This window comes from Verruconis gallopava (genome assembly GCF_000836295.1).
Source record: "Verruconis gallopava strain CBS 43764 unplaced genomic scaffold supercont1.11, whole genome shotgun sequence".
Taxonomy (NCBI): domain Eukaryota; kingdom Fungi; phylum Ascomycota; class Dothideomycetes; order Venturiales; family Sympoventuriaceae; genus Verruconis; species Verruconis gallopava.
The window spans coordinates 141,039-166,495 of NW_015622147.1; the positions used below are offsets into that span (position 1 = coordinate 141,039).

General features: G+C 52.7%; 11 protein-coding genes across 13 annotated transcripts; 6 read left to right on the plus strand and 5 right to left on the minus strand.

The window, feature by feature from the left end:
* Positions 1–158: 158 nt before the first annotated feature.
* Positions 159–4,184, plus strand: PV09_03982. 2 transcript variants are annotated; one of them, XM_016357260.1, is made up of 3 exons: positions 159–463; positions 670–3,032; positions 3,148–4,184. In XM_016357260.1, exons 2-3 carry the CDS (start codon positions 1,392–1,394, stop codon positions 3,604–3,606), a joined length of 2,100 nt encoding a protein of 699 aa, XP_016214664.1. In that variant the 5' UTR covers positions 159–463; positions 670–1,391; the 3' UTR covers positions 3,607–4,184. The 2 variants fall into 2 exon arrangements, with proteins under 2 accessions (XP_016214664.1, XP_016214665.1); XM_016357261.1 differs by having other exon boundaries at positions 874–3,032.
* Positions 4,185–5,685: 1,501 nt separating this feature from the next.
* On the plus strand, positions 5,686–7,623 carry PV09_03983 (uncharacterized protein; the record flags this gene model as incomplete). Its single annotated transcript, XM_016357262.1, has 5 exons — positions 5,686–5,782; positions 5,908–6,122; positions 6,206–6,555; positions 6,641–7,498; positions 7,587–7,623. The coding sequence occupies 5 exons, from the start codon at positions 5,686–5,688 to the stop codon at positions 7,621–7,623; spliced, it is 1,557 nt and encodes a 518-aa protein (XP_016214666.1).
* A 61-nt stretch (positions 7,624–7,684) lies between these two features.
* Positions 7,685–8,090, plus strand: PV09_03984 (uncharacterized protein; the record flags this gene model as incomplete). Its single annotated transcript, XM_016357263.1, has 2 exons — positions 7,685–7,697; positions 7,819–8,090. 2 exons carry the CDS (start codon positions 7,685–7,687, stop codon positions 8,088–8,090), a joined length of 285 nt encoding a protein of 94 aa, XP_016214667.1.
* Positions 8,091–8,456: 366 nt separating this feature from the next.
* On the minus strand, positions 8,457–9,837 carry PV09_03985 (uncharacterized protein). The gene is made up of 2 exons (XM_016357264.1): positions 9,250–9,837; positions 8,457–9,181 (listed from the first exon to the last, which is right to left on the minus strand). Exons 1-2 carry the CDS (start codon positions 9,641–9,643, stop codon positions 9,018–9,020), a joined length of 558 nt encoding a protein of 185 aa, XP_016214668.1. The 5' UTR covers positions 9,644–9,837; the 3' UTR covers positions 8,457–9,017.
* Positions 9,838–10,539: 702 nt separating this feature from the next.
* PV09_03986 (uncharacterized protein) lies at positions 10,540–13,959 on the plus strand. Its single transcript, XM_016357265.1, has 4 exons — positions 10,540–10,710; positions 10,834–11,449; positions 11,510–11,986; positions 12,047–13,959. Exons 2-4 carry the CDS (start codon positions 11,427–11,429, stop codon positions 13,731–13,733), a joined length of 2,187 nt encoding a protein of 728 aa, XP_016214669.1. The 5' UTR covers positions 10,540–10,710; positions 10,834–11,426; the 3' UTR covers positions 13,734–13,959.
* A 260-nt stretch (positions 13,960–14,219) lies between these two features.
* Positions 14,220–15,523, minus strand: PV09_03987 (uncharacterized protein). Its single transcript, XM_016357266.1, has one exon. It carries the CDS (start codon positions 15,245–15,247, stop codon positions 14,369–14,371), a length of 879 nt encoding a protein of 292 aa, XP_016214670.1. The 5' UTR covers positions 15,248–15,523; the 3' UTR covers positions 14,220–14,368.
* Positions 15,524–15,696: 173 nt separating this feature from the next.
* Positions 15,697–17,840, plus strand: PV09_03988. 2 transcript variants are annotated; one of them, XM_016357268.1, is made up of 3 exons: positions 15,697–16,366; positions 16,421–16,551; positions 16,605–17,840. In XM_016357268.1, exons 2-3 carry the CDS (start codon positions 16,471–16,473, stop codon positions 17,679–17,681), a joined length of 1,158 nt encoding a protein of 385 aa, XP_016214672.1. In that variant the 5' UTR covers positions 15,697–16,366; positions 16,421–16,470; the 3' UTR covers positions 17,682–17,840. The 2 variants fall into 2 exon arrangements, with proteins under 2 accessions (XP_016214672.1, XP_016214671.1); XM_016357267.1 differs by having other exon boundaries at positions 15,697–16,551.
* A 217-nt stretch (positions 17,841–18,057) lies between these two features.
* On the minus strand, positions 18,058–19,973 carry PV09_03989 (uncharacterized protein). Its single transcript, XM_016357269.1, has 2 exons — positions 19,728–19,973; positions 18,058–19,672 (listed from the first exon to the last, which is right to left on the minus strand). The coding sequence occupies exons 1-2, from the start codon at positions 19,771–19,773 to the stop codon at positions 18,207–18,209; spliced, it is 1,512 nt and encodes a 503-aa protein (XP_016214673.1). The 5' UTR covers positions 19,774–19,973; the 3' UTR covers positions 18,058–18,206.
* Positions 19,974–20,027: 54 nt separating this feature from the next.
* Positions 20,028–21,111, minus strand: PV09_03990 (uncharacterized protein). The gene is made up of 4 exons (XM_016357270.1): positions 20,757–21,111; positions 20,665–20,700; positions 20,483–20,598; positions 20,028–20,437 (listed from the first exon to the last, which is right to left on the minus strand). Exons 1-4 carry the CDS (start codon positions 20,884–20,886, stop codon positions 20,384–20,386), a joined length of 336 nt encoding a protein of 111 aa, XP_016214674.1. The 5' UTR covers positions 20,887–21,111; the 3' UTR covers positions 20,028–20,383.
* On the plus strand, positions 21,033–22,663 carry PV09_03991 (uncharacterized protein). Its single transcript, XM_016357271.1, has 3 exons — positions 21,033–21,423; positions 21,566–21,939; positions 22,002–22,663. Exons 1-3 carry the CDS (start codon positions 21,383–21,385, stop codon positions 22,346–22,348), a joined length of 762 nt encoding a protein of 253 aa, XP_016214675.1. The 5' UTR covers positions 21,033–21,382; the 3' UTR covers positions 22,349–22,663.
* On the minus strand, positions 22,219–25,369 carry PV09_03992 (adenosine deaminase). The gene is made up of 2 exons (XM_016357272.1): positions 22,393–25,369; positions 22,219–22,334 (listed from the first exon to the last, which is right to left on the minus strand). Exon 1 carries the CDS (start codon positions 23,776–23,778, stop codon positions 22,723–22,725), a length of 1,056 nt encoding a protein of 351 aa, XP_016214676.1. The 5' UTR covers positions 23,779–25,369; the 3' UTR covers positions 22,219–22,334; positions 22,393–22,722.
* Between the last annotated feature and the right edge of the window lie 88 nt (positions 25,370–25,457).

The window sequence follows — 25,457 nt, forward strand, 5'->3', positions numbered from 1 at the left end:
CCAAATTCTCGATGAGCCTTCGATCGGACGCGGCACAGGCGATGACAGCGCCGTCACTGATCCAGTCCGTCCTGTGTTTGATCCAGGAACCTGGCGAATGGCACGGCGCACGGCGAGGATGCGCAGAGGCAGCCGAAGAAGGTGCGAGAAATGGGTCAGTCAGCCATGCCATTTGCACCACTTTGCCATGAAGCGCCTGGTGGGCAAAGTGGACGAGGACGCTGCGTGCATTTGTGCGCTTCCGAGAGTTTGCTGAGCTCTCACCATCGCCTTCACCCGTCTGATGGCATGTTCTCTATCTTCTGACCTCCAACACCATCTCGCCTGGCTCTGTCTTGTCCCTTGTCATTTTGTGTCTTGCCGTCGTTGCCCTGCCTGCTTGCTGACAGTTTCCCGTAGCGTCATCCGCTCTACCGCTCGCTGGGCTCTGTACAGGTCCGATCGTGTGCGACAGAGAGTGAGAGTGAGTACTTTGTCTCCTTTATTGAACGAAGCCGATTACACCTGCCAACGGACTACAACGTCGTCGACTACTGCTCGTGCTGCTGCTGCTGCTGCTGCTGCTGCTGCTGCTGCTGCTGTTCCGGCTTCCGTTCGCTTGTCGATCATGAGCTGCCACACACCACGCAGCATAAGCACGTTGCATACGGGTTCCTGACCAGCTCCCAGCGTCTCCTCCCACTTCTCGTGGCGGCAAAGGCATAACCGCCCGACGTCGGGCAGCGGCAGCCAGCAGCCAGCACGTCTCCTTGTCTTTGCTGTGCTTACTTGAATTCCACCGGCTCGCAAAAACGCACGCACGCACGCACACGCACACATATACAAATACACGCACGCACACACATTCGAATACTCTAACAACATCCACCCCAGAAGAAGAAAAAAGAAGGAAAAAGCCACCACCGGCTTCAGCCTGCTGCTGATTGAGCTTCTGTCAAACGCCCGGACCTTCCGCCGAACGCCAGACTCGCCTGTAATGATCTCGCCCGTTGGCTGTCCCCACCAGATCCGACTTTCCTGCTTTCCTCGAGGTCCGGCCGTGAGGGACGTCGCTTCATGACTGGCCCGCGACGACCGAGTGCAGCGCGATCTTCACTTCGCCTTTCCCGACCAAGCCCACTATCGTCTGCGCTCGCCGGCCTGCGCCACACTTTTCACCACCAGCCAGCACGAGGACGTCACTCCCGTCGCGCCCCCGGCCCCAGAGAAAAAGTACGTCGTCGTCGCTTTGCCGCAAGAAACGAGTCCGCCAGATACGACGCCCAAACAAGAACCCGCTGCCTTGCTCCGCGCGTTTTTTTCCTGACCCGTCCCTTTGATAAGTAAAAGCAATCCTGCCATTCCTTCTCCTCTCTTGCTGCTACACACTCTCTTCCTCATCCTCTGCGAGCATGGGCGACCCTTCGGACCCCTCAGCGTCACCAGAAGTTGCTGTGCAGAACAACATGGAGCCGTCGCCCACAACCGCAGACGCGCCCGCAATCGCCCCACCAACTCTCTCTCCTCGCTCTGCCTCGGCAGCTGCTAACATAACGACCTCGTCGACGCCGCTCGGCAACATCAACGCCGCCCGCAGACCGCCTCCCGCCGCTGCCGGCTTTCAAAAACGAGGCAGTGGCTTGAACATGAACGCCGACCTTGCTGCCCGCATGAAGGCCTTCCACCTTGGTAGGCAAGGTGCGCCAGCCAATAGACCCTCCCCCATCTCGAGCCTTTCAGACAATGCCGCCCAGTCAGCAACCCGCGACTTCGCACCAGGCGCCTCGCCATCGCCAGCGGGGTCTACCGGTGCGACTCTGACGCCAACTGGTGCCCAGATGGCGATGCCGGGTGGCATTCCCGCTGGATTCAAGTTGCCCAATGGTGCGCCGCCGCAGCTCAAGAATATACACTCTGCACCTGCTGCGGCAGGAGCATTCAAGAAACCCTCGCTGGCTGAGAAGAGAGGCATGGCCTTACCCGGTGGGTTACCTGGGTCGGCACATGCCAATGGGACCGGCTCCTCGCAGGCAGGTGGCGCTTCGAGACCCAGCAAGAAAAAACCCGGCCTGACGCTGTCGCAAATCACAGGTGAGCAGCCGAACAAGGATGGTTCAAGCGTGGGCGGCACCGCGCTGGACAAATACGCTCAGTACCTGGACGCAAAGACCGGAACGCTGCGATTCGCGGGCAAAGCGGTTCTTAGCTCTCATGGCGTTGAGTTCGCCTCCGGTTCGAGCTTTAGCATATCATTGGATGAGGTCGATACGCTCGACGAGCTGGGCAAGGGCAATTACGGTACCGTCTACAAGGTCAGGCACTCGCGGCCGAAGATACGACGGCCGGGCCTAGGTTTGGCTGGAAACAAGCTGCGTCACAACGAGCAGCCTGTTTCTCCGACGCGGAAGTCGGCAGACGATAAGGACGACAGTTCGCCCACCCTGCCGCCCCCCTCGGCTGGCACAACTGGCGTCATCATGGCTATGAAGGAAATGCGACTCGAGCTGGACGATGCCAAGTTCGCGTCCATCGTTATGGAGCTTGATATTCTGCACCGGTGTGTCTCGCCCTACATTGTGGACTTTTACGGCGCCTTTTTCCAGGAGGGTGCCGTGTACGTGTGCATGGAGTTCATGGACGGCGGCTCCATTGACAAACTCTACGGCAATGGCGTGCCTGAAAATGTTCTTCGCAAGATCACGTACTCTACCGTTCAGGGTCTTCGCTTCCTCAAAGACGAACTAAACATCATACATCGCGACGTCAAGCCGACAAACATTCTCATCAACACGAAGGGCCAGGTCAAGATTTGCGACTTTGGCGTCTCCGGCAACCTGGTCGCCTCGTTTGCCAAGACGAACATTGGTTGCCAAAGTTATATGGCGCCGGAGCGCATTTCTACCGGTGCGGCTGACGCAGTCACGAACCCAGGAGGCGGCACCTACAGCGTTCAGAGCGACATCTGGTCGTTAGGCCTAACGATCATTGAGTGTGCGCTAGGGCGGTACCCATACCCCCCGGAAACTTATAACAACATCTTTTCTCAGCTCTCGGTACGTCATTTGACCTCGACACTACAAATCCACGTGCACCGTGAGCCGCGCGCTTTGCGTCGCGGGAGCATTAGTCAAACAAAGTTGTGACTAACGTAAGGGAAAATTTCTATAGGCAATTGTCAACGGTGACCCTCCAGACTTGCCAGAGGAAGGCTTTTCTGACGCTGCGCGTAACTTCGTACACGGTTGTCTCAACAAGATACCTAAGCTTCGTCCGACCTACGCCATGCTGCTTCAGCACGCTTGGCTCGCGCCCTTATCGAAACCCGCGGCTATTCTAGAAGAAGACGAGGAGGAGGAAGAGGAGAAGAAGGAGGAAGTGGATAAAACTGAAGGAGACTCATCGCCAACGGCATTAAGGGAGGAGCCGGAGAACGTAGATAGCAGACTGCCGGCTGACGTTGTGGACCCAGAGGTCGGGCTCTGGGTCATCGAAACACTTGAGGCAAAGCGGGCCGGGAAGCTGGCGAGGGCGGACAAACCGGCGCTACATGCAGCGCCCTTAGACGCAGTTGCCAGCACCAGTCCTGCGATCGAGAAGAAAAACGGCGATGCGGTCGGCGTCTCATGAAGAGGATTGCAACCCGACAAGTGGTCGGTGACTAAAAAAAAAATCGCCAGGGCGTTCTTGTGGCTACTGCGACATCTTCTGTCCAGTCCCGGGCATTCGATGCGGCATCATGCTTTTGGGTCTCGTTCAGTATATATATATTTTGCGCGGTGAAGTAGGTGAAGTAGGGAAGAGGAGATGAACAGCACAGCGAGCTAGCTGGCGGGCTGGCTAGCCGCATTCATATGTACCTACACATATGTTCCTTCCTGGAACAAGGACATCTGCTTGGGCCGGATCTAGCTTCGGCACATTTCACGCACGTGTATGGTGTTTGGGAAGAGCCATGGCTGTCTCTCGTTTAGAGAGATGTCTTGTAAATGAAACAAGGGAGAGCGAAATCGCGTGGGAAGAGCGACACACACACGCACACGGAGAGAGAGAGAGAGAGAGAGAGAGAGAGAGAGAGAGAGAGAGAGAGAGAGAGAGACAAGGTAGAAGTCATGGAGAATATGAAAGACGGACGACGAGGAGAGGGCCTTGACAGTGTCTTTTTTTTTTGTCTATTTCTAAACAAAATGCAACGATTTTGATCATGACTGTCCTGATTGCTTCGTAGGGACCAATTTGGTGGCCATCTCAAGTTACCCGGAGCACAAGGGACCTGCAGGAGTAGCGCTGTGCCACGTCTTGGAGTGACGATCGCGACGATCTGCGTTTCTCTTACGTGCCGTCTCTGCCGACCTCTTTTGCGCCAGCAAATTCTCCCATTGGATTCTCCTGGTCAAAGCGGGACAGCCACCTGGGGCATTAAGAGGGTGGGTAGGATGGACCTCGCGTCACGTTTGACAGCTCCCCAGTGTGTGTGCTTCATGATTTTCTTCCAGCACGACCGCAGCCCGAGTCCAATTTCTCTGCGCGCCAGGGAGACTGCGAAAGCCCTTTCTGCTCGGTCTTCTTTCTTCCCCTCGACCGTCTGCGTGTTCCAAAGCTGACCACACAAATCTCCCAAGGGGAGGAAGCCACGGTGAGTCAAAGCCAGCCTCTCAGAGAGGGGGGGGGGGGTAAAAGGAGGTGTATGACCCTTGCGACCTTGAGCCTCGACAGGAGTTTTTTATTTTACTCTGTATGTCCCCAATTCCGCGCGTCCGCTCTCCCGGAAATGCCCAATGCTCCACCACGTGCCTCGCGTCGTGGCTCGAATGGAAGAAGGTAAAGAGAGCAGCGCCGGGCGATTGCGCGTCGAGGCTCAGTTCTAGTACACGCAAGAGCGAGTGGCAGCTGGAGGAACTGTGTGCAAACCCTCCTTTGTCCTCAACTTTCGCAAAGTTCGAAACGGAAGAAACAGAAAAGCCTGGACTACTTGGAAGTGCAGCGCAACAGCTGATTCGTTCTTTTTCTCGGGACGCCCTGAGCGGAGCAATACCGCCCTGAGGGTGGGGCGCAACCTGGCGATCCTTTTCCCGCAGAGGCGTCTGTGGCTGGTTCGCATTCGACCTCTTTCTCCCCTCCGCTGGCCACATCGAGTTAGGAGGCACAAGCCCTTCCGCATGCCGTCATAACCGAGAAAATGTGAATTCTTGCTCTTCTCGTTTGCCGTGCGCTGCAGGCCGCAAGCAGGTTGCTCTCGAATCTTTCCCAGCGGACGGCACCTGCGAGAGTGTGAGCCTGGGATTTACCTGCCGTCGAACAAGAACCATGTGTCTCTTGGTGAGAGAGGAAGGGGGAGGAAGATGGAACAACGGAGAGTGGAGTTATAGTCTTTCGTCTTGGGGTGTTGTACGCACCCAGCGCGACCGCCCCAGTGTTGAGCAAATCATGGCGCTGGCTGCGGGGACTGAGAGGCGTCGATTTCCATTCCTGTGACTCTTTTGGTTTTTTTTTTCCCTCGCTTTAACCTGTTTGCTGCTTCCACTCTCGTTTCGAGCTCTCTCAATACTTTCAATTGTAATGTCTTGAAGCGTCGTCAGTCACGCTGGTTCGTTCTTCTCCCCTTCGTTTTACTTGCCGTGCCGTACGTCGTCTCGTGCCCTCGCCTCGTCCTTCGTTTTCGGCCATAAAATTTTATACACGTCTTGGTACGAGTTGTTGGTTGCCACCATGCCAGACTATGAGAAGGAGGAATTGGGCACCGATCTCAATCCTGGGATTCTCATTTCCGATCACACAATCGCAAAGGTAGCGAGCCGACAGTCCGGTATGTTTTTCCGCCGAAGAGAAGTCATGATAACAATGAAAACCTGGGGGAAAGAATAGAAAAGAAAAAAGAGGCTTTGTGCAAAGTGACGTGCATGAATGTTGACATTTGCTTTCCTTTTCTAGCCCAATCGAAACGGATCGGCGCGAAGAAAGAGGCGGTTGAAAGCCAGGTCGACATCGACAAGATGGACAATGGAGACTCCTCGTCGCTCTCGAGTGGGAATGGCTTGGAACCCACGCCTACGGCTGGAAACGAGCTCGAGGTCACGCCGACGAGTGACAAGATCATTGTGTCCTTTAGCGACGATGACCCGGAGAACCCATACACTTGGAGCATGGTACGCGATTACACTCAACACACACATAGCACATACTTGAAACCCTTTTGCCCGGCAACATTTCGACTAAAGAGCAAACGCAGACCAAAAAAATGTTCGTCTTGTTCGTGTCCATCTGCTGCGTCATGAACTCGACCGTGTCCAGCGGTCTGGCGTCCAACTCGGCCTCCTTCTACGGTCGCGAGTTCGGCGTCACCTCCAACGCCCTGCTCATACTTCCCACGTCGCTTTTCCTGCTCGGCTACGTCATCGGCCCCGTATTCTACGGACCGATGTCAGAGCAGTACGGCCGCAAGTATGTCTCCGTCTTCGCCTTCATCTTCTTCGCCATATGGACCATGGCCAGCGCGCTGGCGCCTAACCTGGCCGCGCTGGTCGTCTTCAGGTTCCTGTGCGGCATTGGCGCCGCGTGTCCCATCGTCGTCGTAGGCGGGTAAGTCAAATAGTCCGGATGGCATTCTTGGGTATGTTGGAAGGCACAGCGGCCGAGCTAACACCACAGGGCGGGTTGTTAACAGGACGTGTGCCGACATATTCAAAAGCCCCGCGTCGCGTGGTCGAGGCATGGCCATCTTCATGGGCGCGACCACCTTTGGACCCTGTGCGGGACCCGTCATTTCCGGGTACATATCGCCCGCCCTGAACTGGAGATGGTCCTTCTGGGTCGGCCTCATCTTCGCCGGCGCCACCATGGTGCCTCTCCTGCTCGTGCCCGAGACGTATGGTCCGGTCCTGCTGAAGCGGCGAGCGCAAAAGATGCGCAAAGAGAGCGGAAACGACAAGATCGTGGCACCCATCGAGCTGGAGAAGGAGGACTGGCGGCACGTTGTCAGTAAGGTCCTCACCCGACCGATACGCATGTTCATCTTCGAGCCGCTCGTTCTGTTCAGCTGTCTGTACCTCAGCTTCGTGTACGGGGTGTTCTACATGCTGTTCCAGGCGTATCCCAAGGTCTACGTCAACATCTACGGCTTCTCGCTCGGCCAGGAAGGGTTGACGTTCATCTCCATCGGCGTGGGCGCCTGCTTCGCCATCCCAATGTATCTCTGGTGGGACAGCATCACCAAGAAAGCGCGAGCGCAGAACAAGGAATGGGTGCAGCAGGAAGAGATGCGCCGTCTGCCGCTGGCGTGTGCGGGCGGGCCGTTCTTCATGGTCAGCTGTTTCTGGCTCGGCTGGAGCGCCAGGGAAAGCGTCCACTGGGCCGTGCCGGTGTGTTCGGGCATCTTCTTCGGCGTGGGCTATCTCCTGATCTTCATGGCGCTGCTCAACTACCTCGTGGACGCGTACAAGATCTTTGCGGCAAGTGCCATGGCGGCCGCGTCGGCGTCCAGATCGCTTTTTGGATGCGTGCTGCCGTTTGCTGCAAGACCAAGGTAAGTGCCGCTCCGTTTCTTGAAGCAGGAAATGGAGAGAGGAAAAAAAAACCCCTCGCCTCGTGCGGTATACTGACCTGTCCGACAGTAAGTTTGAAAATATGCCCCACCTTGTGACGGCTTAGGCACATAAACTTCGGTCCGCCGAAAGTCAATTACAACGTGGTGTTTTGTTGTGGACTCGGGATGTCTGGATGGGGTAAATCCTTGTCTACGTAATGCCTTCCCCCGCGTTACGGCCATCCACGCCATTGGTAGACTCGACCTCGTACTAATTTGCAAGAACATGTACGTTCATATGCTAACGGGCACGGTTGCAGTGTACGACACCTTGGGCGTTCCTTGGGCTTGTTCGCTGCTTGGCTTCCTGAGCCTGCTGATGGCCGTCATTCCGTTCGTCTTTGTCTGGAAAGGAAATTCGATTCGGGGCCGAAGCCAATTCTGCCAGTACCTGCTGCAGCGAGAGATCGAAGAGGCCGAGAAGAAGGCTCGGCGTGAAAGACGGGAGCAGAGACGGCTTGAGAGGGAGCGTGCGCGCCTCGAGGCCAGCGCCGGTGCAAGCGGCAGTCTGAAGGACGACAGCATCGTCTGATCGGTCATGACATGTGTGCGTCCTGCATCGTACGGGGCGTGGGAGCATCCGCGTTCCTCCTCTGGCCGGAGAATCACAGGAGGGAATGCGCCATAGAATTGAGGACTTTTTTTTCCCGCAGCTTCCTTGCGGCAAGCTGGTCCACGCCCTTGCTATTCATTCCCCACAAAAATGCCTACGTTCGAGGTATCGAGGAGACACCTTGACATTGGCATCTGAAAGACGGAGCTGGGCAGTGTGATCCTCGTGCAGGATACGCAAAGCCAGCTCGACTCACCCAACCAGAGAGACGTGTCTCAACATGTGTAGAGCAAGACTACAGACTCTGAGCAAACACGCGGATCAAAGTGCTAGAGGAATTGATAATGTTGTAGAGGAAAAAATTTTAATTGTTCTGGCATCTAAACGATTCGAACAATAATGTATGCGCAGATGATCCAATTTCGAGCAAATGCATTGCTGCTCTTTTCCAAAGTCTGCGTTATTTTGCCTCCCGCCAATTCTCCCTCTGCAAGGAAAAAAAAATTGTGCTGGATCTCGGGGCTGGGGGCTGAAAAAATCATGACTGTCTCTTCTGTGTGGGATGATCATGCGCGTGAACCCTCACAATGCAAATGCATGTTATAAACCACCGATGATCGGTTAACGCCGTGCGCAATGCAAGGAAAAAACAAAGGATACAAAATTTCCAACGCTCAAACAGGGAGAAAAAATGCAGTCAGCCACCCTTTTCGGAGGCGAAAAAAATGAACGGATATGTACAAGTATCAGCGTTCGCAGACGTTATCGCATACGCGAGCCGCTAGTGCCAGTGGGAGGCCGTAGGCCCTCGGGAGCTGACTGTGAAAGAGGGGCACCTGACGAGCCTAGATGCGCAGCCTTGCAGGTGGCCCGATAAAGAGACGGATCAACTCAGGCTGACCCACCCTATGGAGGAATCTCGAGTCGTGACCGTTGCAAAGCCAGAGCGAGATCTTCCTGAGTAAATGGTGTTTCGTGTTGTGACTGAGGCCGCTGATGGATGGCATCCCCAGGAGTGAGGAAGCCGCTGGTTTCGGAGCTTGAATAAAGACCATCGGTAGACGAATCAACTGCACGGCAATCTAGTTAGCCAAAAAGTTTCTGGGAAGTGAAATATCATGGAGGCGAGTGGTCGTACCATTAGCCGCCGAGTCTTCGTCACTGCCGTCGGCCAACTCTCCGGTATCGCCTCTCCTGAGGTGCATGCTTCGTCTGGCACCATGGAACTCCATGCTACCGCGCCTGCTAGGCAATCGACTGCCCATGGGCGAGTATTGGCTCGCAAATGACTTTGGTCTCGAGTTCCAGGCGTCTGCGAAGCAGAATGCCTCGAGCTTCTCCTTGTGAGCCTTTTCGACGGGCCGGCGGTACTTGTAGGGTATGCGCTCGCCAGGCTTGTAGACCGTGTGCGTCGTGTGTCGTATGAGGTCGTCTCCAAGCGTGCTTGAGGCTTCCGACGACGTGCCTGACGTGCTGGAGGAACCTCTGCTGAACTTCTTGCGAATTTCTCGTGCTTTTTCCCGGAATGGCATCTTGAGAAATGGCTGTGTAGATGTGTGGTGAAGTAGAGGAAGGATGGTGCTTGCCGGTTGCGGGGAGACTGGACGGTTAGAGGTGCGGGCAAGAACGTGAAACAGACATATATATGAACGATTGAGGGTGTTAAGATACGAGACACAGACGTGTTGGGCCACCAAGGAGGGACGAAGCTCTGTTTGAATGCAACGTCCGCCAGGTGAGGGTGTGCCATTGGCGACTTGCTCGGATACGCGGCCAAGCCCGGTCAGTGCGACGCATGGAGAGTGTGAGGCTCCACCAGGTAGCGCAATTTTTGGCTTCTCGTCCGGGCGACCCACGTTTCGCACCGACGACACATTGGGCAGTTGGGCTTATTGCGCGTTTCGGATTGGTCTGTCTCGCCTGAAGCCACTATTCCCGTAGGGGCTTTCGTGGGGTTGTCCCAAATTTGACGCTATCGGATACAGACGGAGAGGCATTTTCTCGCTCGTTTGGCGCCTGTTTTTCCTCCCTTTGGTGGCAGGATAGCGTCACCCCAGCGGGCCACTCTTTTGCCATCGCCCTCGCCAACGTAATTGGATTACCCCGTCCACAATCTTGGGCTCGCCAAGTGGGATCCTCGATCTTTTGGGCGGCTCTGCAATAATGTTGTGCGTGGTTTGCGTGGAATCGGACCGCGCTGCTTCGACGTCTAGCCTCTCAGGGCCTGATTCTAGCCCGCTTCCAGGCTGCTTCCAGTACAGAATTCTTCCTGAACTGATGGCCTGTGGTTGGCTAGATCTCGGGTGGCGAGCGTTCTCGCTTGATAGCGGACAAGCCGCTGTCGGAAACAATGGAGCGCGAGATTGTCGCCACCGCGTTGACACCACCTGCGAACCTTCGAGCCCTGTCCTCTGATACTACTGACCCTCTCTCTTTGCACATCTCCGGTTGCCTCCGCCGATCTGTGTGGTGACATTTCTCCGTCCATCGGCTGTCTCTCAAGTCTGTCCGGTATTCTCACCATGTGGCATCAACCCACCCTACAAATCTTGGCCTAACTACTGTCCTCTCTCTGCGAAGGTTTGGACGGCCTTGATGCGTAAGTCGAATGACAACTCCCGGAATCACGAGCAGTAACGTGTCAAGTTCCCACAAGACTGGAGATGACCAAAAGATTAGTGTAACTATGGATGATGATCTCCTGTTGACAGTTGCGTGTTAGTAGGTTTAGTCCCTAAGAAGAAAGGAACTTCCCAGCAAGGCACAGAAGAGCCTAACCGTCAGCCCCACGGCGGGCAGAATTGCGGCGAGTCGGCGGTCTGGGTGAAGAAGTGGGGAATGGGCCAAAGCTGCACGATGCAGAAAGACAGGGCATCCAGGCTTCGCCGGCTTCGACACTTCAGGCCACAAGGCCACAGACACTCTCGGCACAACACGCACTTGACTTGCCGAGCGCAGTTCAACTTTCATACGTCATAATGCCGTTTTCGGCTGGTATGTGGGATAGCACAATTTGGCATGCCATCAGCGGCGGATCGATGCCATCACCGTAAAGCGCTTTGTTCGGACCATGGCTGCGGCCTCTGTGTCACGTTCCTTTCCTTGTTAGGTACCCTATTCAACTGCGCTTAGCTTGTTCTAGCCATGATTTTTGGCAACGAAAGGCAGGATGACGTCCTCGAGCATAAGCATCCTCTCTTGCTATCACCTTTCCGACATGCGCACAGCATGCTCAGTTCCCAAAGCAATTAATACGACCTGCCATTCATTTTGAGGCTACAGTATAGCAGTGAACACGGCGTCTATTTCACAGCCATGGAGAAGATCAAGAAAATCCTGTAAGCACACAGCCGCACGCTCAGGCATCATCCTGGCAACGTCCTTTAACACCATTACAGGACTCCCGGCAAATCAGTTGACGATGAGCTGTTGTACGGAGCAGGACACAGTGGCAGCAGCCCTTCGTCCGATCGTTCTTCTAAAGGCCATGGGTCAAACATTGCCTCACGAGGAAACCCCGCTGGCAAGCCTCGTGAGGCGGCACTGAATGATGCGGACTCTGCGTTCCCAGTAGCTACCCGGGATTATGCCTCGCAAGAGGGAAAGCGACGATTGCTAGCTTCAAACGCTACCTCCCCTCCTCAGGCCATTCCGGGAGCTGCTGGCGAAGACTCCAGCGAATCTCGCCCTGATCTTTCGACCCCTAACAGCGCCGCATCAATTGCCAGTATCAAATCAAATGTGATCGGAAAGGTGCCTACTGGCATGGCACTTGAAGGTGAAAAAGAGCAAAATGCACTGCCAACGGTACCCACGACGGATGGCAAGTTTATGAGTGAAGATGCGCTTGCAGACGATTCGCTCAACCCCACCAGGTACTTTACTTCCCGCACAGCGGAAAAATAGATGTAACATTAATATTTTATCGATTGTAGATCTTCACCTTTTGTCGAGCCTAGCACAAGCATGTCCCACCAAAACGCAATAGTCAGCAACCCAGACTCAAATTTCAATTCATCGCAAAGTGGCGTCGACCCGCCCGTCGAGCCCAAAACCGATCATCATGCTCGCAATGCAGCTTTTGGTGGAGCAGGAATGGCAGAAATGGCTGCATACGAGGCTTTCAAATCCGAGAACTTAGGTAAACCAGAATCTATTCCTCAGGCCGACCCTGCTCGAACTTCAGAGCACGTAGACATTCCGATTGGAAGTGGATCGACTGCCACTCATCGGCTTTACGATGACTGGCGCTTAAAACATATGCCAGGAGCATATCCGGAAACTCCACAATACGAAAGTGACAAAACCCTCGAAGTTGACAGGGCAGGTGTGGGTAGCGGTGCCGCTGTAGTCGCTGCGCAAAGGGCGTTCCAAAAGAATACTTCTGCTAAAGAGACCCCTCTTAAGCAAACGGTTGGTGTCGAAACGGAGGCCATACCATGCACCTCTATTGAACCACGTGTTGATTCGGCTGCAAAACAGGCTGCTGTACGTAGCACAGCCGGCGGAATGGCGACATCACAGGTATCCACTTCACGTATTATAAACCCGAAGCAGAATGATAAGGACTCTGACGTGGCCTTTGATGATAAATTGAAGGAGTCAGAAGCGAAAAGAGATAGCCATGTCAACGAATTCGCTCTTGCTGGAGCAGCAGCAGCAGCAACTACAGCCGCTGGCGCTTATGAGGTCTCAAAGCAACGCGACAACGACATGCTGTCCAAGTCTGACACTGATCCATTCCCTGCTTTTTCTGAAGACACAAAAGATAACGTTCATACCGAAGCACCGAATGACGTTAAAGTGGTGCAAACGACTATTGTCCCTAGTGACTATCCCAAAGAACGCGAATTCCCTCTTGCCGGAACCCCCGAGCAAAATCAAGGGGTTACAAACTTCAGTTATACTAACAACACTAAAAACATCACAGCAGTTTCTCAGGAAAGTTCTTGTGCAGTGGAGGACCCCAAATTTTCGACGCTCATTGCTGATACCGGGGCCGCTGGCGCAACTGGCTCAGCCGAGTACGACGCTCTCAACGAAGAACGACGCAGTGATGCACTGATCCACCCTCCGCATCCCCATGCTCTAGACGGCTACGATGACCAGAGAGCACTGCCGGTTCATGTCAAGAAAAATAATGCGCAAGAAACAGACGCCAACTATATCCACCACGATACTGTTCCGGTTGGTAGTGATGCAGCTGCAGTCGCACTTAGTACTCAAGAGTCCCACGAATCTAAGCTCGAGAAGGAACGTGAAGAGCACCCAGAGCAAAGCTACGATGGGCATGAGTCAAGCAGCAAGCACGCACGCAAAAGTGAGGAGAAGCATCGTCGATCTACGAGCAAATCTGAAGATAAAGAGCACAAGCATGGTCTTCTCCATCGGATTATGCACCCTCGGGAGAGCAAGGAAGGACTGAATGGAGAAAATGCAGAGAAGACGTCTGCAGGAAAATCGCCAGTGAGTCCTGAACGAAGTACGTTTGAGGAGCCGGAAAGTAAATATCCAGTTGGATACAGCCCAAGTAGTACTTCTGAGCATGCCAGGCATGGTCATGAGAGGAACAGATTGCACAAGGACCCTCCGCCTGGCTATATAAGCAAACGAGATGCTTAAAACGCGTAGGAAACTATTCCCTTTTTATGACGTGCTGATGATGAATACTTTGTGGAAGTGCCCATAATGCGAGCGCACAAATTAACGACAGTGGAAAGTGCTGCTTTTCTTAAAAGTAATGAATATTAGTAATGTCTTTTCAATTTCCTACGTACCAATTTCGTCGGTTTGACATCCATACCGTATTTTAAGTCTCTCTTTGATTTTGATGAGTGTTTTATCCATGCGCACGATATACGAGGATCAGTTCATGATATGCACTCCCCCAATTGCCTCCAGATCCAGTATGATTTACTCAGGCCCTACGCGACACCTCCCCGATGTAATTTACTTTCTGATTAAACTTTCATTTTAGACTTCGTGTGGTTACGCACATTGTTTGACGTTGATCGTTTCTACGCGGTTGTAGATGCTAGCTGTGATGGAAGCACAGCTTATGGCATTTAATGAAAAGTTGGAAAAGAGCGCCAAGTTACTCATGGGACTTGAGGGACTATGTTTTAATTCATATTATATTTTTTTTGGGTTGTTCATTCTGCTCGCACTTGTCGCACAAAGATTATTTGTAACTTGTTGTTATCTTCTCGTTCCATGGTAGTTTTTTACACCAGACGCCACATGAAGAAGCCCTGCACTTACTCTATGTCGACCATCTTCACCTCGACATAGTCCTTGTCTTGCTTTGGAACCTCGACCCTCAAAATGCCATCCTCAAGCTTGGCGGAGATTGCGTCAACGTCGACTTGGGCTGGGTTCACAGGAGTACCGAGTCTGATCTTCCTTTCGAAGAGTCCGACTTTGCGCTCGTCCATTGCCAAGGTCTTCAAGAACTCCTCGTCGCCCGGTCGGTGGACGATGCCTGAGACTGCGAGCTCCGACTTTTCGGCATCCCATGTGACGGAGATGTCTTCTTTCTTGGCCCCAGGGACCGAAAGGTGAACGACGTAGGCCGTCTCAGTGTCGAAGACGTCGGCCTCGGGCTTGAAAGTGCCGTCGCTCTCTCCTTTGTCCTCGTTCCAAAACTGAGCGAACGGGCCAAACGGAAACCCGCCGCGACCGAACGGTCCGCGCCCGCCGAATCCATGAGGACCGCCGCGCTTGGAACCGCAATGTCCGCGACGGCCATGACCTCCTGGGCCGCATCGACCACGGTGCTGGGGTCCGTCGGCGCCATCTTGTTCTGGAGCCTTGTTGGACGGCTCTCCTTTCTCGTTTTGAACCGTCTCTGGGGAACCTTCAGCCTCCGTGAAGGGTGGTGGTGGAACATCAGCTCCTGGAGGTGGAGGGGGTGGTGGAACGCCGTGGTGATGATGGCCGGGCCCGTGGTGTGGGTGTGGATGCGGTCTGTGAGGGAACATGCCCCATGGTCCGAATCCAAAGGGAGTCTCTCCCTCGCTATCTGAACCGTCTCGATGTCTGCCACCGAAGAACGGGTGGTTGATACCCTCGCGCTCCATGTTGGCCACAAAATCCCAGAATGGAGCTGATTGATTGATGTATCTTAATGAAGGCATGATATATACTGTGAGTGCTTGATGATCTTTCACAACAAAGGAAGCTCAGATGGAAATTTTGGATCATACAAACGCAAAGACATAGCATGAGATTATATACATTTTATCTATCTAGGCAGGAGTGCATACGCATTCATTTGCCCCAAACACTTGAATTCAGTGAATCGGTGCTTACGCATGTGGTTTGATAGGCGCGGGAATTCCAAGCAGATGTGAAAAGAAGCGACAAGAAGCAGCTAGTACACTGGATTACCGTCAGGTTTGTCTATTACTGAGCCAACGGCATGCGCAAGAATACGGCTGCCTTGAGTGACGCGCGGAAAGGTGGTGTGGCGAAGGGAGTTGCCTGAGGTTCTCGCTCTCTGCGCCGCTTGCTCGGCCCCGAAGCTCTTGGCGTCCGTCAAACTCGCCCTCGCTCTGTGCTATAGTTGAGAACATCTTCCATCCATCTTGAAAACACATCGGTACTTTGATGCGCCCGTAAGATCTCAGTCTTGGTGGGAGTTTCCTCCTAGCGATGACCTCACCGCAAGAAATGCACGTCGGGGAAGGTAGCTCAAATGAACGGGCTTAACAAACTTCGTATTATCGGACTTTTTTAAGTCCCGAAATCAACAATGCTTGTGCTACGGTACATGTAGGGTATACACATGTCGCACGTAATTTCTCACAAGTTGCTATTCTTCGAAGCAGCAGGTGAGTTCTTACCTGTATGCAATAATCTACATGTTTCAATTCTCGTCGGGAATACCCAGAAAATACTCAGCCACCTACGAAGTGAGCGCTTGACAGTAGGAACACTGAAGGGAAGAAATATGTGCATCATACATGCAAGTACTTACTAGAGAACATGGAAATCAATTTTGAAGCTTCGAAACGACCCATGGACTGCCTGGATGGTATCAAGCATTGGTGACCAGGATTGCATTCACCGTTTGTAGCTGAGATCAACCTCAATTCCCCCGCACCCCGCAACAACCAGTCTCACAGCTCAGGCGGGACGTCAACACCTCGGTATGCACTCACAGGGCCAGCATGGGTCGTCAAGTAGACGAATCAGGACTTCTCTGCTACCAAATGATCTTTTCCGAGCCCGCGGATAAAAATTGTCTACAAAATGTGAGGTTCTAAGAGAGTGCGCCAAAGGTTGTTTTGGCTTACCAAGCAAGGAAGAGAGGACATAGAAGTTTGAAACACATAGGCGACCTTGTTGGAAGGAAATAATGAAATCCGCCAGATACTATGGACCACGAGACCTGAGGATCGAGACTGTCCCAGATCCACCGGTCCCCAAAGCTGATGAGGTAGGAGGAATTACAAAAGCCTGTGTGTTAAAATCAAGTTCTCACTGAAGCAGGTCACCATCGATGTTACCTGGGGCGGTATCTGTGGAACAGACTTGCACGAATGGGTGTCCGGCCCGATGACATGCAACACAAAGGAAAGGCCTCATCCTATAACGGGAGACTACATACCCATTGCCTTCGGCCATGAGTTTACAGGGCGCATATCTGCCTTGCCGGAAGGCTATCCTCTTGAGGGTCGGTTCAAGATTGGAATGCCGGTAATGGTTGATCCTCGAATCGTGTGTCGAAATTGCACTGCGTGCACTAGCGGCTGCGACAACACTTGTCCAAACTGGGGTTACATTGGCCTCAACGGAGGTGCAGGTGGAGGTGCAGGATTCAGCGAGAAAGTGAATGTGGAGATGAGAATGTGCCACATATTACCAGACGATGGAACAGTCGATCTGGATAGCGTTGTTCTCTGTCAACCCTTGACTGTTGGACGTCATGCGATGAAGTCCACCGGAATACCTGATCTCACCGGTCTGAATATTCTCGTTCTTGGAGGGGGCCCTGTCGGACTGGCTGTGCTGTTGAACCTCCGTGCGAAAGGCATTGGAGTGGGTTTGAGCGGCCGTGTCTTTGTGTCGGAGCCGACCGCAAAGCGGAGCCAAATGATCGAACGCCTCGGCCTATCAACTGATATCATGAATCCAATGACTACAGATGTGGCCAAGGAATGTAAAGCACGGACAGATGGTAAAGGCGTCGACGTCGTCTTCGACTCTGCAGGTGCTCAGGCAGGCATGCTTGCGGGCATGGAAGCCCTCAAATTGCGCGGAACCTACGTGAACATTGCCGGATGGAGGACTCCATTTGCAGTGCCAATGCAGTTCGCGATGATGCATGAGATCATCATCAGGTTCTCATTCGGGAACGATGACAATGACTACCGAGAAGTCGTGGAGGACTTTTGTGCCGGCAAGTTCAAAGGTGCCGAAGCATTGATCACTCGAAGGTTGCCGGTGGAGGATCTTGCGGAGCACGGCTTAGAGGAATTGGTTCGGAACAAAGACGACCACGTTAAGATCGTGGCTACCTGGCGTAAGGAGCTCCTGGAACGGACAACCCTGCGACAAAGTGCGTGAGTCCACATTGGATAGAAACATTGTTGTTGATATTGGACCTGCTTCGTATTTTGAATGCACCGATTAGACCGGCATTAAGCTCAAGGAGTGTATCACGCTAGCCTCACCTGCTGTTGATTAGACCTTAAAAGCAATTGTAGGACCGAAAATGACGGCATCGCCATGTTTGAGTATTCTTTTCGTGATGAGCGAATGTTCGCAAAAAGCAGTCGGATGACCCTTGGCATTGTGGGACGACCGAACGTCTACCGCTCGAAGTCAAGTACGTCTTTGGTGAGTCAGGGAAGTCATCATCATTTGATATTTGTAGAAACATGAGCGCTTGCCTCATTGTGGACATCATGTAATCAATGAGTCGACTGTCACAGATGGAAGAGGTAGAAGGAGTTTAAAACCGGATGACAAGGTCATATCGAACCTTTCATATGCTTAGCTACGTGTTCTCAGAACTCCACAGCCTCGTCCAGTGGACGGTAATTGCCAAAAAATGGCGATCAAGTCAATGCTCGTGCACCATGTCTAGATCTATATTTGCAATGTCTCTCGTCTATCGATATGTAAGTCCTCATGGGAGACAGCATTTGCTGCAATGGGCGAAGATGACGCATTAAATTTCGCTTGCTCATCGTTCCTCGAAGCAGGGCCCCTGCACTCGCCACCCATTATGCAGCCGGCCACCGAGACACAACCGCCGAATGCATGCCTCACGAGTGAATCTCCAGCCAAACTGCCCACCACAAAGACACACGGAGCAACTTGGAAGCTATGCTCAACTTTTGCACGAAGTGTACGTCCGGATATCAATCCGTCGCTGGTAACGGCCTCACACGAGGGTGAGATAACTTCTCGACGAAGAGGTTGACTGAGATAGTCGAGAGAGCCCCGTCTGCCTACAACATAAGCCAGCTGGCCAATTTTCCGTTCAACAGCACGGCCGCTTTGCAACTGGATCTGGACGACAGCGCTGTCTTGGCCCTTTTGCAGTACTTGAATAACTTGGGCGTTAGGTAAACCCTCGTACGTGCTCGCCCAGTCCCTCTGTGAAAAGACGGGACTAACTTTGCGTTTCTGAGCTGGTGGAGATGTCAAGGATGATCTCTCGGAAGATATAGCAGCCAGCTTCATCTGGCGATATACGCCTGCGTATTCAGGATAAGCCTGAGGATGGCAACCACGTAAAGGGGAAGGTCGCGTCTCAGGAGCCCATTTGAACAGATGAATGATCTTTCGACGTTCTGGAGCTGAAATTATCACGTCAGCGGCAGAGAATCCGGATCCAACTACCAGAATAGGTTCCTGTTCATTGCGAAGAGGAACTAGAGGGGTGAGTTCCGCATAAGGGGCAATATTCAATGAAAAGATGCCTGTAGCCAAAACGAGATGCTTGCAACGTATTCCGTGGGACGATATCACGAAACCTCCCTTAGTCCGCGAGATGTGGCCAACATTGACAGAGGTGAAGATCGCGTCCGTCAACCCGACTGCGTGAGGATACGCAGTAAAGTAAGCGGCAACATCTGATCTCGACGGTCGCTCGAAATCTGGCAGTGGCTTGTGATGCGTTTTGAAAAAATGTTCTGCATAGCTATATCCTGGCAACGAAAGCATTTCCGAATAGCTCAAGCTTCCGATGTCCTCACTGGCTTCTACAGGGTTGTCCACCCACTGCCCACCAGGACCTTTCCCGGCAGTCAAGACAACGTGACTTATGGCTCGATCTGGCTCATGTTTCCATTGTATGCAAGACTCAGGGTTGGTCTCCGTGTCGGCATTGGGCCGAATGAGCGTATCGAGCAGGGTATTTAAGGGCAACGCTTGGGTTGAGTATCGCAACGAAGATGAGAAGTGCGCGTACGTCTCAGGACAAATGTTCAGCAAGTCTGGCTTTTTGGACAGCCTAGAGTGCAGCAGATCGTCGTAGTGCTTCCCTACATAGTACGGAATGTGACCGTGGAGAATATATGAAAGGATCAAGCTCGCTGGGCCGCCTCCTGCTCGAGTCAGTCTGCACGCATATTTGGCAATTGCAAATGGAGAACCGCATACCGACTATCACCGTATCAACGTATTCCGGTAGTGGACGTCGTGCCATAGCAAGCTGGAGTGCAGTATCGTAAGCGACATGGCGACGGGGTGGACGATCTAGGCTGATTTGTAAAACGTGAGAGCCCGCGCCGGGATGGAAGAGAAACTAGACTGGCTACGAATGGCGACAGTGATCTAGTTCGAACCCAAACCGGGATTCTTTGCCTAAACACGAGAACGAGCACGCACAAGTGGGGTGGGGGGACGGTACCTAGATTTAGACGGACAAATTCCAAGCCACGGAATTGAAGCGGGTTTCGCGCGACTTTTCGGCCGATCTTGGTTCTGTCACGTGAGATGCAAGAGCGCGGTTGACTTTCCAAGCTCTGCATTGTCCACATGCATTTGGCTCTCGACGTACGTGTGCACACATAGATAGGTACATGTAAAGATACGTATATAAGCATGCATGTATGTATGTACAGTGCTCATTGCAGCCTTCGATTCAAGGGCTTTAGTCCCCAGGTCAAGGATGCCAGCCGGAGTAAGCCTTGCCTTGGATAATACAAAGACCCGCTACTGTTCACGACATATGAGCTATGTGAGCAGATGGGATGCGTCCAGCTGAAGGAGCAAACATGTTTCTCCTCGTCTCAACCTTGCATGATCCATCTCAACTAGTAATCAGACATGATATCGCCCCTCCGCTTGCCTCTCAACTCGAACTTGCCCTGCCATTGTCAGCGTCACGAACTTGCCAACTGGTTCTAACTTACATCTGTCTTGTAAAGAACATAGCCGATTAGCGAAGGGACCGCAATCACATACATGAATGCGATACGTGCGGTTCGCGGCGTCCATCTGAAGTATTCATGGCGTTTGACGTAGAGGTCTTGGGTTTCGCATTAGTATTTCGGTCCTCCTCTTGTCGGCTATGAATTAAGTATAGGGAACGTACTGGCATATTTGACCAACGCCGGGTCCATGTTCAAAGCTGCGTGGCGCATTAGCATTCCGTCATTCGGTACAAAATGGCTCCGCGTTGCGTACTGTTGGCGTGGCCCATCCTGGCTAGAGAAGGCCGCATGATGGCAGCCTCGACGTAACAATTGACTAAGTGTAGGAACTGCGTGGCTTCTGACGAGTTCGGGGATTCGCGAAGGATAAAGCGAGGAGACATCAGTCGGTCAAGTGTTGCTATGTCTTGGCAGCTATCTTGTGGCCTGTATGCCTTATCAGGCAGAAGTCAGGCTCCCAGCGCAGGTCGCGAAGATTGGCTCCTCTCCTCACCAATGCTCCTATTGCACAAAGCAATTGACGTGACCGCGACAAGTGACGTTGCACAATTATCTCTGATCAACGACATTCAAGCTGATCAATCTGGATGACTTGGATGCATCTTGCCTGGTGCATATGTTTCAAGAGTGGAGTGCTCAGAAACTAGTGCAGTTTGAAGAGTTCTTCGATCATGGGCTTAGTCACATGCGAAGTGTTACGATCACATCGCCGAAACTTCCGATCCCGTTCCGTGCAGAATTGGGAAGTGTAGATGTCAATATTAAACGGGGCTATTTAAAAGCTGGCTTCCTCCCTATAATTCAATTTGTCTATCATCCTTTAATCAGCCAACGTCTGGAAAGCACATTCTTCGCGCGGCATTTTGTAGAACCAAAAAAATGACGGATGCAAATAAGGGGTGTAAAATCACCGTCCACTGGTAAGACACATTCTCTCCAGGACCTGTGGCTATCAGGAATGCAGATTGCATGTGCTTGATAACGCAAGATTTTGACGACGCGGACGAGGACCGACATAGAACTCTGCCGAAATTGAGCTAATCCAGTTGATCGTAAAAACAGGCTTGAACAGTCCCGCGCTCAGCGCATCATTTGGCTTTTTGAGGAACTCAACCTCAAATATGATATCAAACTGTACAAGCGGGGCAAAGACCTCCTCGCACCCAAGGAACTGCAGGAAATCCACCCCCTGGGAAAGAGCCCTGTGATCAACATCGAGACACCCTCAGGGGCATCTAAAGTCGTCGCCGAGTCAGGCGTCATTGTCGACTATATCTGCAAACACTTTGGTCCGCAGCTGATTCCGAAAGAGTACCCTGCGGGCAAGGAAAATGAGGTCGGTGCGGAGACAGAGGCCTTTTCCCGATACAATTACTTCCTACAGTACGCGGAGGGCTCTCTCATGCCGCCTTTGCTGATCTACTTGGTTTTTTCGCGTAATGTGGCCCCTTTACCCAAAATAGATGTGCATATTCGAGCTGCTAATGTCCGTGAACAGAATTGAAGGGCCCACAGGTTCCGTTCTTGGTCCGGCCGATCACTAGAACTATAGCCAGCCAGGTCGAAAAGCAATTTCTCAACCAGGAGATCGAGAAACAGTTTCGTTTCATCGAAGCTCAGCTCGGATCGTCGGGAGGGGATTTCATCTGTGGTTCTGAATTGACAGGCGCTGATATCATGCTCATCTTTCCATTGCAAGGAGCAATCGAGGCCAAGGTGCTAGACAAAGCAAAATACCCAAACATCAGCGCTTATATCGACCGTCTGGAGGCGAGAGAGGCGTGGAAAAAAGCTGTTCGCGTTGTAGAAGAGAAGACAGGGGAGAAATATTCTGTTGCACCTTAACTTTAGCTAAGGGTGGTTGTTGTGAAACTTGCGTCTGCTCTTACAACAACGAAGCGTCACCGCTCTGATTTAGGATTGAACAAACGCTACAATAGGTTCAACTAAGCTTGTGTCGTGGATGAGCAGCATATGTACGCTTTGTGTCTCGATATAACAAATGACTATGCGAAGGGCCAAGACATGTAGCGACCTGTTCTTTCTGTCGTAGTAATAACGAATGTAGATATTACGAAAGCTATGCGAAGCTGCCATCATAAGTCCATTTCCGACAATGTACGAGCGTGAGCGCCAAAGGCAAATGTTGGCATTGCAACGTCGATTCTACTCCCACTGAAAAGACGCACATTATGGAGCCGACTCGTGTCTTTCATTATTCAAGCCCAGTTGTTGACCGTCTCATGTAGTAACGCGAGCAGTTCGTCTTTTCTAGCATCCGAGCACCATGAACCCTGAATGGCATTCTTGCATATCCTCACCCAATCGTCCACAGAAAGATCGTGATGCTGCTGCACGGCACAGAAGTTGTCTAGAATGTAATTCGAGCCAAAGTAGGCCGGGTCGTCGGAATTGATGCTAAACCTTACACCGGCATCCAAAAACTTTCTGATGGGCACATGGCTTACATCCGGCACACATTGAAGCAAATCATTGCTTACGGGGCACAACGACAGCAGGATCTCATTTTTAGCGACTTCTGCCATCAGTTCCTCGTCGTGGGAGAGCTTGAGTCCATGGTCGATGCGCTCAATCCCTAAGAGGTCCAGACCGTCTCTGATGTACTGCGCGGGACCTTCTTCGCCAGCATGGGCAGTTCGTCGAAGACCTTGCTTGTCTGCCCTCGCGTAAAGTTCCTGGAACATGCTGGGCGGAAACGGTAACTCGCTGGAGTCAAGGCCGATTCCTACCACTTGTTTGTTTTCGAAGCTGGCTTGGACGTCTGGGTGGTCGAACAAGGTAACACTGTCCACTGGAGGTAGATGACGTAGGAAGCAGCAGATGAACAGCGAAGTGATTCCCAGTTCCTTTTCCGCGCGCTGCCTGGCAGCTTCGAAGCCTTGCAGGAGAGTCTTGTACTCGACACCTCTGCTCAAATGAGCTTGAGGGTCAAAGAATATTTCTGCATGCTTCAGGCCCTGACTCGCAACGGTGGAGAAGTATGCCCAGGCCAATGCTTCGAAATCGCTTGCATGTACAAGCACTGACATGCCGATGTAGTAATAGTTTAAAAAATCGTCTAGGGATGTGAAACGCGTATAGCGATCTTTGAGGGCCATGGGCGAGGCAAAAGCATCATCATCATCCGGCAGAACAATGCCATTTTTCTTTGCAAGTTCGAAGAGCAGCGAAGGTTCCAGCGACCCCTCAATGTGGATGTGATGCTCACATTTGGGTAGCTGCACCAACAGGTCGTGGAGCTTGGTGTTACACATGGAGCTAGATCTGTGGCCGGGATGTTGTGGAAGGGAATCCGATCCTCCTCGCTTGAATGCTTGGTCTGAATTCTAGAAGTTCTGGGGTCTAAAGGCTAGCTCAGCCTCGTCAATTGGATGTGAATGGAAACGAGGAGCGAGGAAAGACGTGTCGCTAAGCCGAAAGACAAAATCCAACCATGTGATGGTTTTGAAATGCCGCCTGTGGGTGGACACGACACGCAATGAGAGTGGCGATAATCGACACACAACTTTTTTTTTTCCTTTCACCGAATAATCCATCCCTAGCCGTGATAGTTTCGAGGGACAAAAGACCAGTCAAGGGTTTGCGATTCGACAGTTTTTTTGATCGCGCAAGGCTAATCCTGGAAAGTAAGATTGGCCCTTCGGAGCCTCCCGAAGTTGGACTTTTCGACTCGCAGGTGGACCAGTCTTCCCAAATTACGCCTCGGCATGTTCGAAATGAGCAGGTCGAGTTCGTGGCCTGCGTTCTCGACCAGTAGGATGAAGACGGTAAACGGTCAGAATCCAAAAGGGCCGTCAAGCCCACACGTGACTTGCCAATCTCCCCGGCACGATCACTCGGCGTGTTCGTGGAATTGTGCGAAAAAGAGACCTCTTGGTCCTTGCATCGGGCCGTGGCTACAGACGGATCAGGTCAAGCACTGAATGGGCAAGCTCTTGACAACGTCCCATGTGTTGCCGCGATCCGAGTGGGCTGAACGGTTTCTCCTTCTGACCCACTTTGCCGTGCACGTTAGTTATCGTACTTATGGCTGGTGTATGTACTCCGACTGCAGAGAATGGTGTCTTTGTCGAACGTTGTCTGCTACCATTGGCGGGCTCCTGTCCTTTGGAGCGGTTGGAGCAGAGTTGGTTCTATGTTGGTGCCTGTGCAAACACCGGCATACGATTGTTGGTCGGATGCTCGACACGTCGAACGTTCTTTTTTCGCTCCAGTACACCGAGCCACTCGACGGCTGCTCAGTCCTCAATGAGGAGCCATCCGAGCCCGTCCATCAAACACAGCATTCGGTTACATCCGCACTGACTAACTCGCTGACATTGCGTCACGCAAGGGAGACGCTCGTATGGGCAGTTGACCAGTTTGAGATGACGCCGTCGCGATACTGTTTTTACAAGCGAAGATTGACGACGTGGGCGATCTGATCGCAACCTCATGCGTGGCACATCAAGATGCATGTCGGCAGCGGCTGCTGGCGAGTAATGGGCAGGCTAACCCGTAGCTGCAGAACCGAGGCAGTGGAGATCCTCGTTAATCTGCACTGGTTCATGCAGCGAATTTCATGGGGCCTTAATACTGTGTTGTATTTGTGCGCGCACGCACGGGGTCTGGATTCGCATCCAACCCAGAGACGTCGTTGCTGGCGATCTCCGGCAAAGGTGCCACGCGTGCCGAGAGCATATGATTCTCTGCCCGCCGTGGCCGCTTCGCGTGACCGAAACCGCGGAAGTTGGAAGCGACGTCTACGCATCGCGAGAGTCAGGCTGGTCTCGTGTGCGCGCATGGCAACCGGGGCCACAGCCTCAGGCCGTCGACGACGGAGGCGACAGGTGCCCAGAGGCGAGGACGAGCCTCTGCTGATGCGTCCACTGCCGTCGATCGCCAGCAAAGGAGACGGCCGGAGCCAAAGCCTCTTTCGGCGCCAGCAGCTCCT

Excerpts from the sequence above, each read along its gene's own strand:
- PV09_03989 (XM_016357269.1), bottom strand. The coding sequence starts at position 19,773 with ATGGCACGACGTCCACTACCGGAATACGTTGATACGGTGATAGTCG. Across the intron at positions 19,673-19,727 it reads CGTTGATACGGTGATAGTCG|GAGGCGGCCCAGCGAGCTTG; the intron begins GTATGCGGTTCT and ends TGACTCGAGCAG.
- PV09_03988 (XM_016357267.1), top strand. The coding sequence starts at position 16,471 with ATGAAATCCGCCAGATACTATGGACCACGAGACCTGAGGATCGAGACT. Across the intron at positions 16,552-16,604 it reads CGGTCCCCAAAGCTGATGAG|GTCACCATCGATGTTACCTG; the intron begins GTAGGAGGAATT and ends TCACTGAAGCAG.
- PV09_03986 (XM_016357265.1), top strand. The coding sequence starts at position 11,427 with ATGGAGAAGATCAAGAAAATCCT. Across the intron at positions 11,450-11,509 it reads GAGAAGATCAAGAAAATCCT|GACTCCCGGCAAATCAGTTG; the intron begins GTAAGCACACAG and ends ACACCATTACAG. Across the intron at positions 11,987-12,046 it reads GATTCGCTCAACCCCACCAG|ATCTTCACCTTTTGTCGAGC; the intron begins GTACTTTACTTC and ends TATCGATTGTAG.
- PV09_03985 (XM_016357264.1), bottom strand. The coding sequence starts at position 9,643 with ATGCCATTCCGGGAAAAAGCACGAGAAATTCGCAAGAAGTTCAGCAGA. Across the intron at positions 9,182-9,249 it reads CGAAGACTCGGCGGCTAATG|TTGATTCGTCTACCGATGGT; the intron begins GTACGACCACTC and ends ATTGCCGTGCAG.
- PV09_03982 (XM_016357260.1), top strand. The coding sequence starts at position 1,392 with ATGGGCGACCCTTCGGACCCCTCAGCGTCACCAGAAGTTGCTGTGCAG. Across the intron at positions 3,033-3,147 it reads ACATCTTTTCTCAGCTCTCG|GCAATTGTCAACGGTGACCC; the intron begins GTACGTCATTTG and ends AAATTTCTATAG.
- PV09_03992 (XM_016357272.1), bottom strand. The coding sequence starts at position 23,778 with ATGTGTAACACCAAGCTCCACGACCTGTTGGTGCAGCTACCCAAATGT.
- PV09_03990 (XM_016357270.1), bottom strand. The coding sequence starts at position 20,886 with ATGTCTCCTCGCTTTATCCTTCGCGAATCCCCGAACTCGTCAGAAGCC. Across the intron at positions 20,701-20,756 it reads CAGGATGGGCCACGCCAACA|CTTTGAACATGGACCCGGCG; the intron begins GTACGCAACGCG and ends TGCGCCACGCAG. Across the intron at positions 20,438-20,482 it reads ATGTTCTTTACAAGACAGAT|GGCAAGTTCGAGTTGAGAGG; the intron begins GTAAGTTAGAAC and ends TGACAATGGCAG.
- PV09_03987 (XM_016357266.1), bottom strand. The coding sequence starts at position 15,247 with ATGCCTTCATTAAGATACATCAATCAATCAGCTCCATTCTGGGATTTT.
- PV09_03991 (XM_016357271.1), top strand. The coding sequence starts at position 21,383 with ATGACGGATGCAAATAAGGGGTGTAAAATCACCGTCCACTG. Across the intron at positions 21,424-21,565 it reads TGTAAAATCACCGTCCACTG|GCTTGAACAGTCCCGCGCTC; the intron begins GTAAGACACATT and ends TCGTAAAAACAG. Across the intron at positions 21,940-22,001 it reads GATCTACTTGGTTTTTTCGC|AATTGAAGGGCCCACAGGTT; the intron begins GTAATGTGGCCC and ends GTCCGTGAACAG.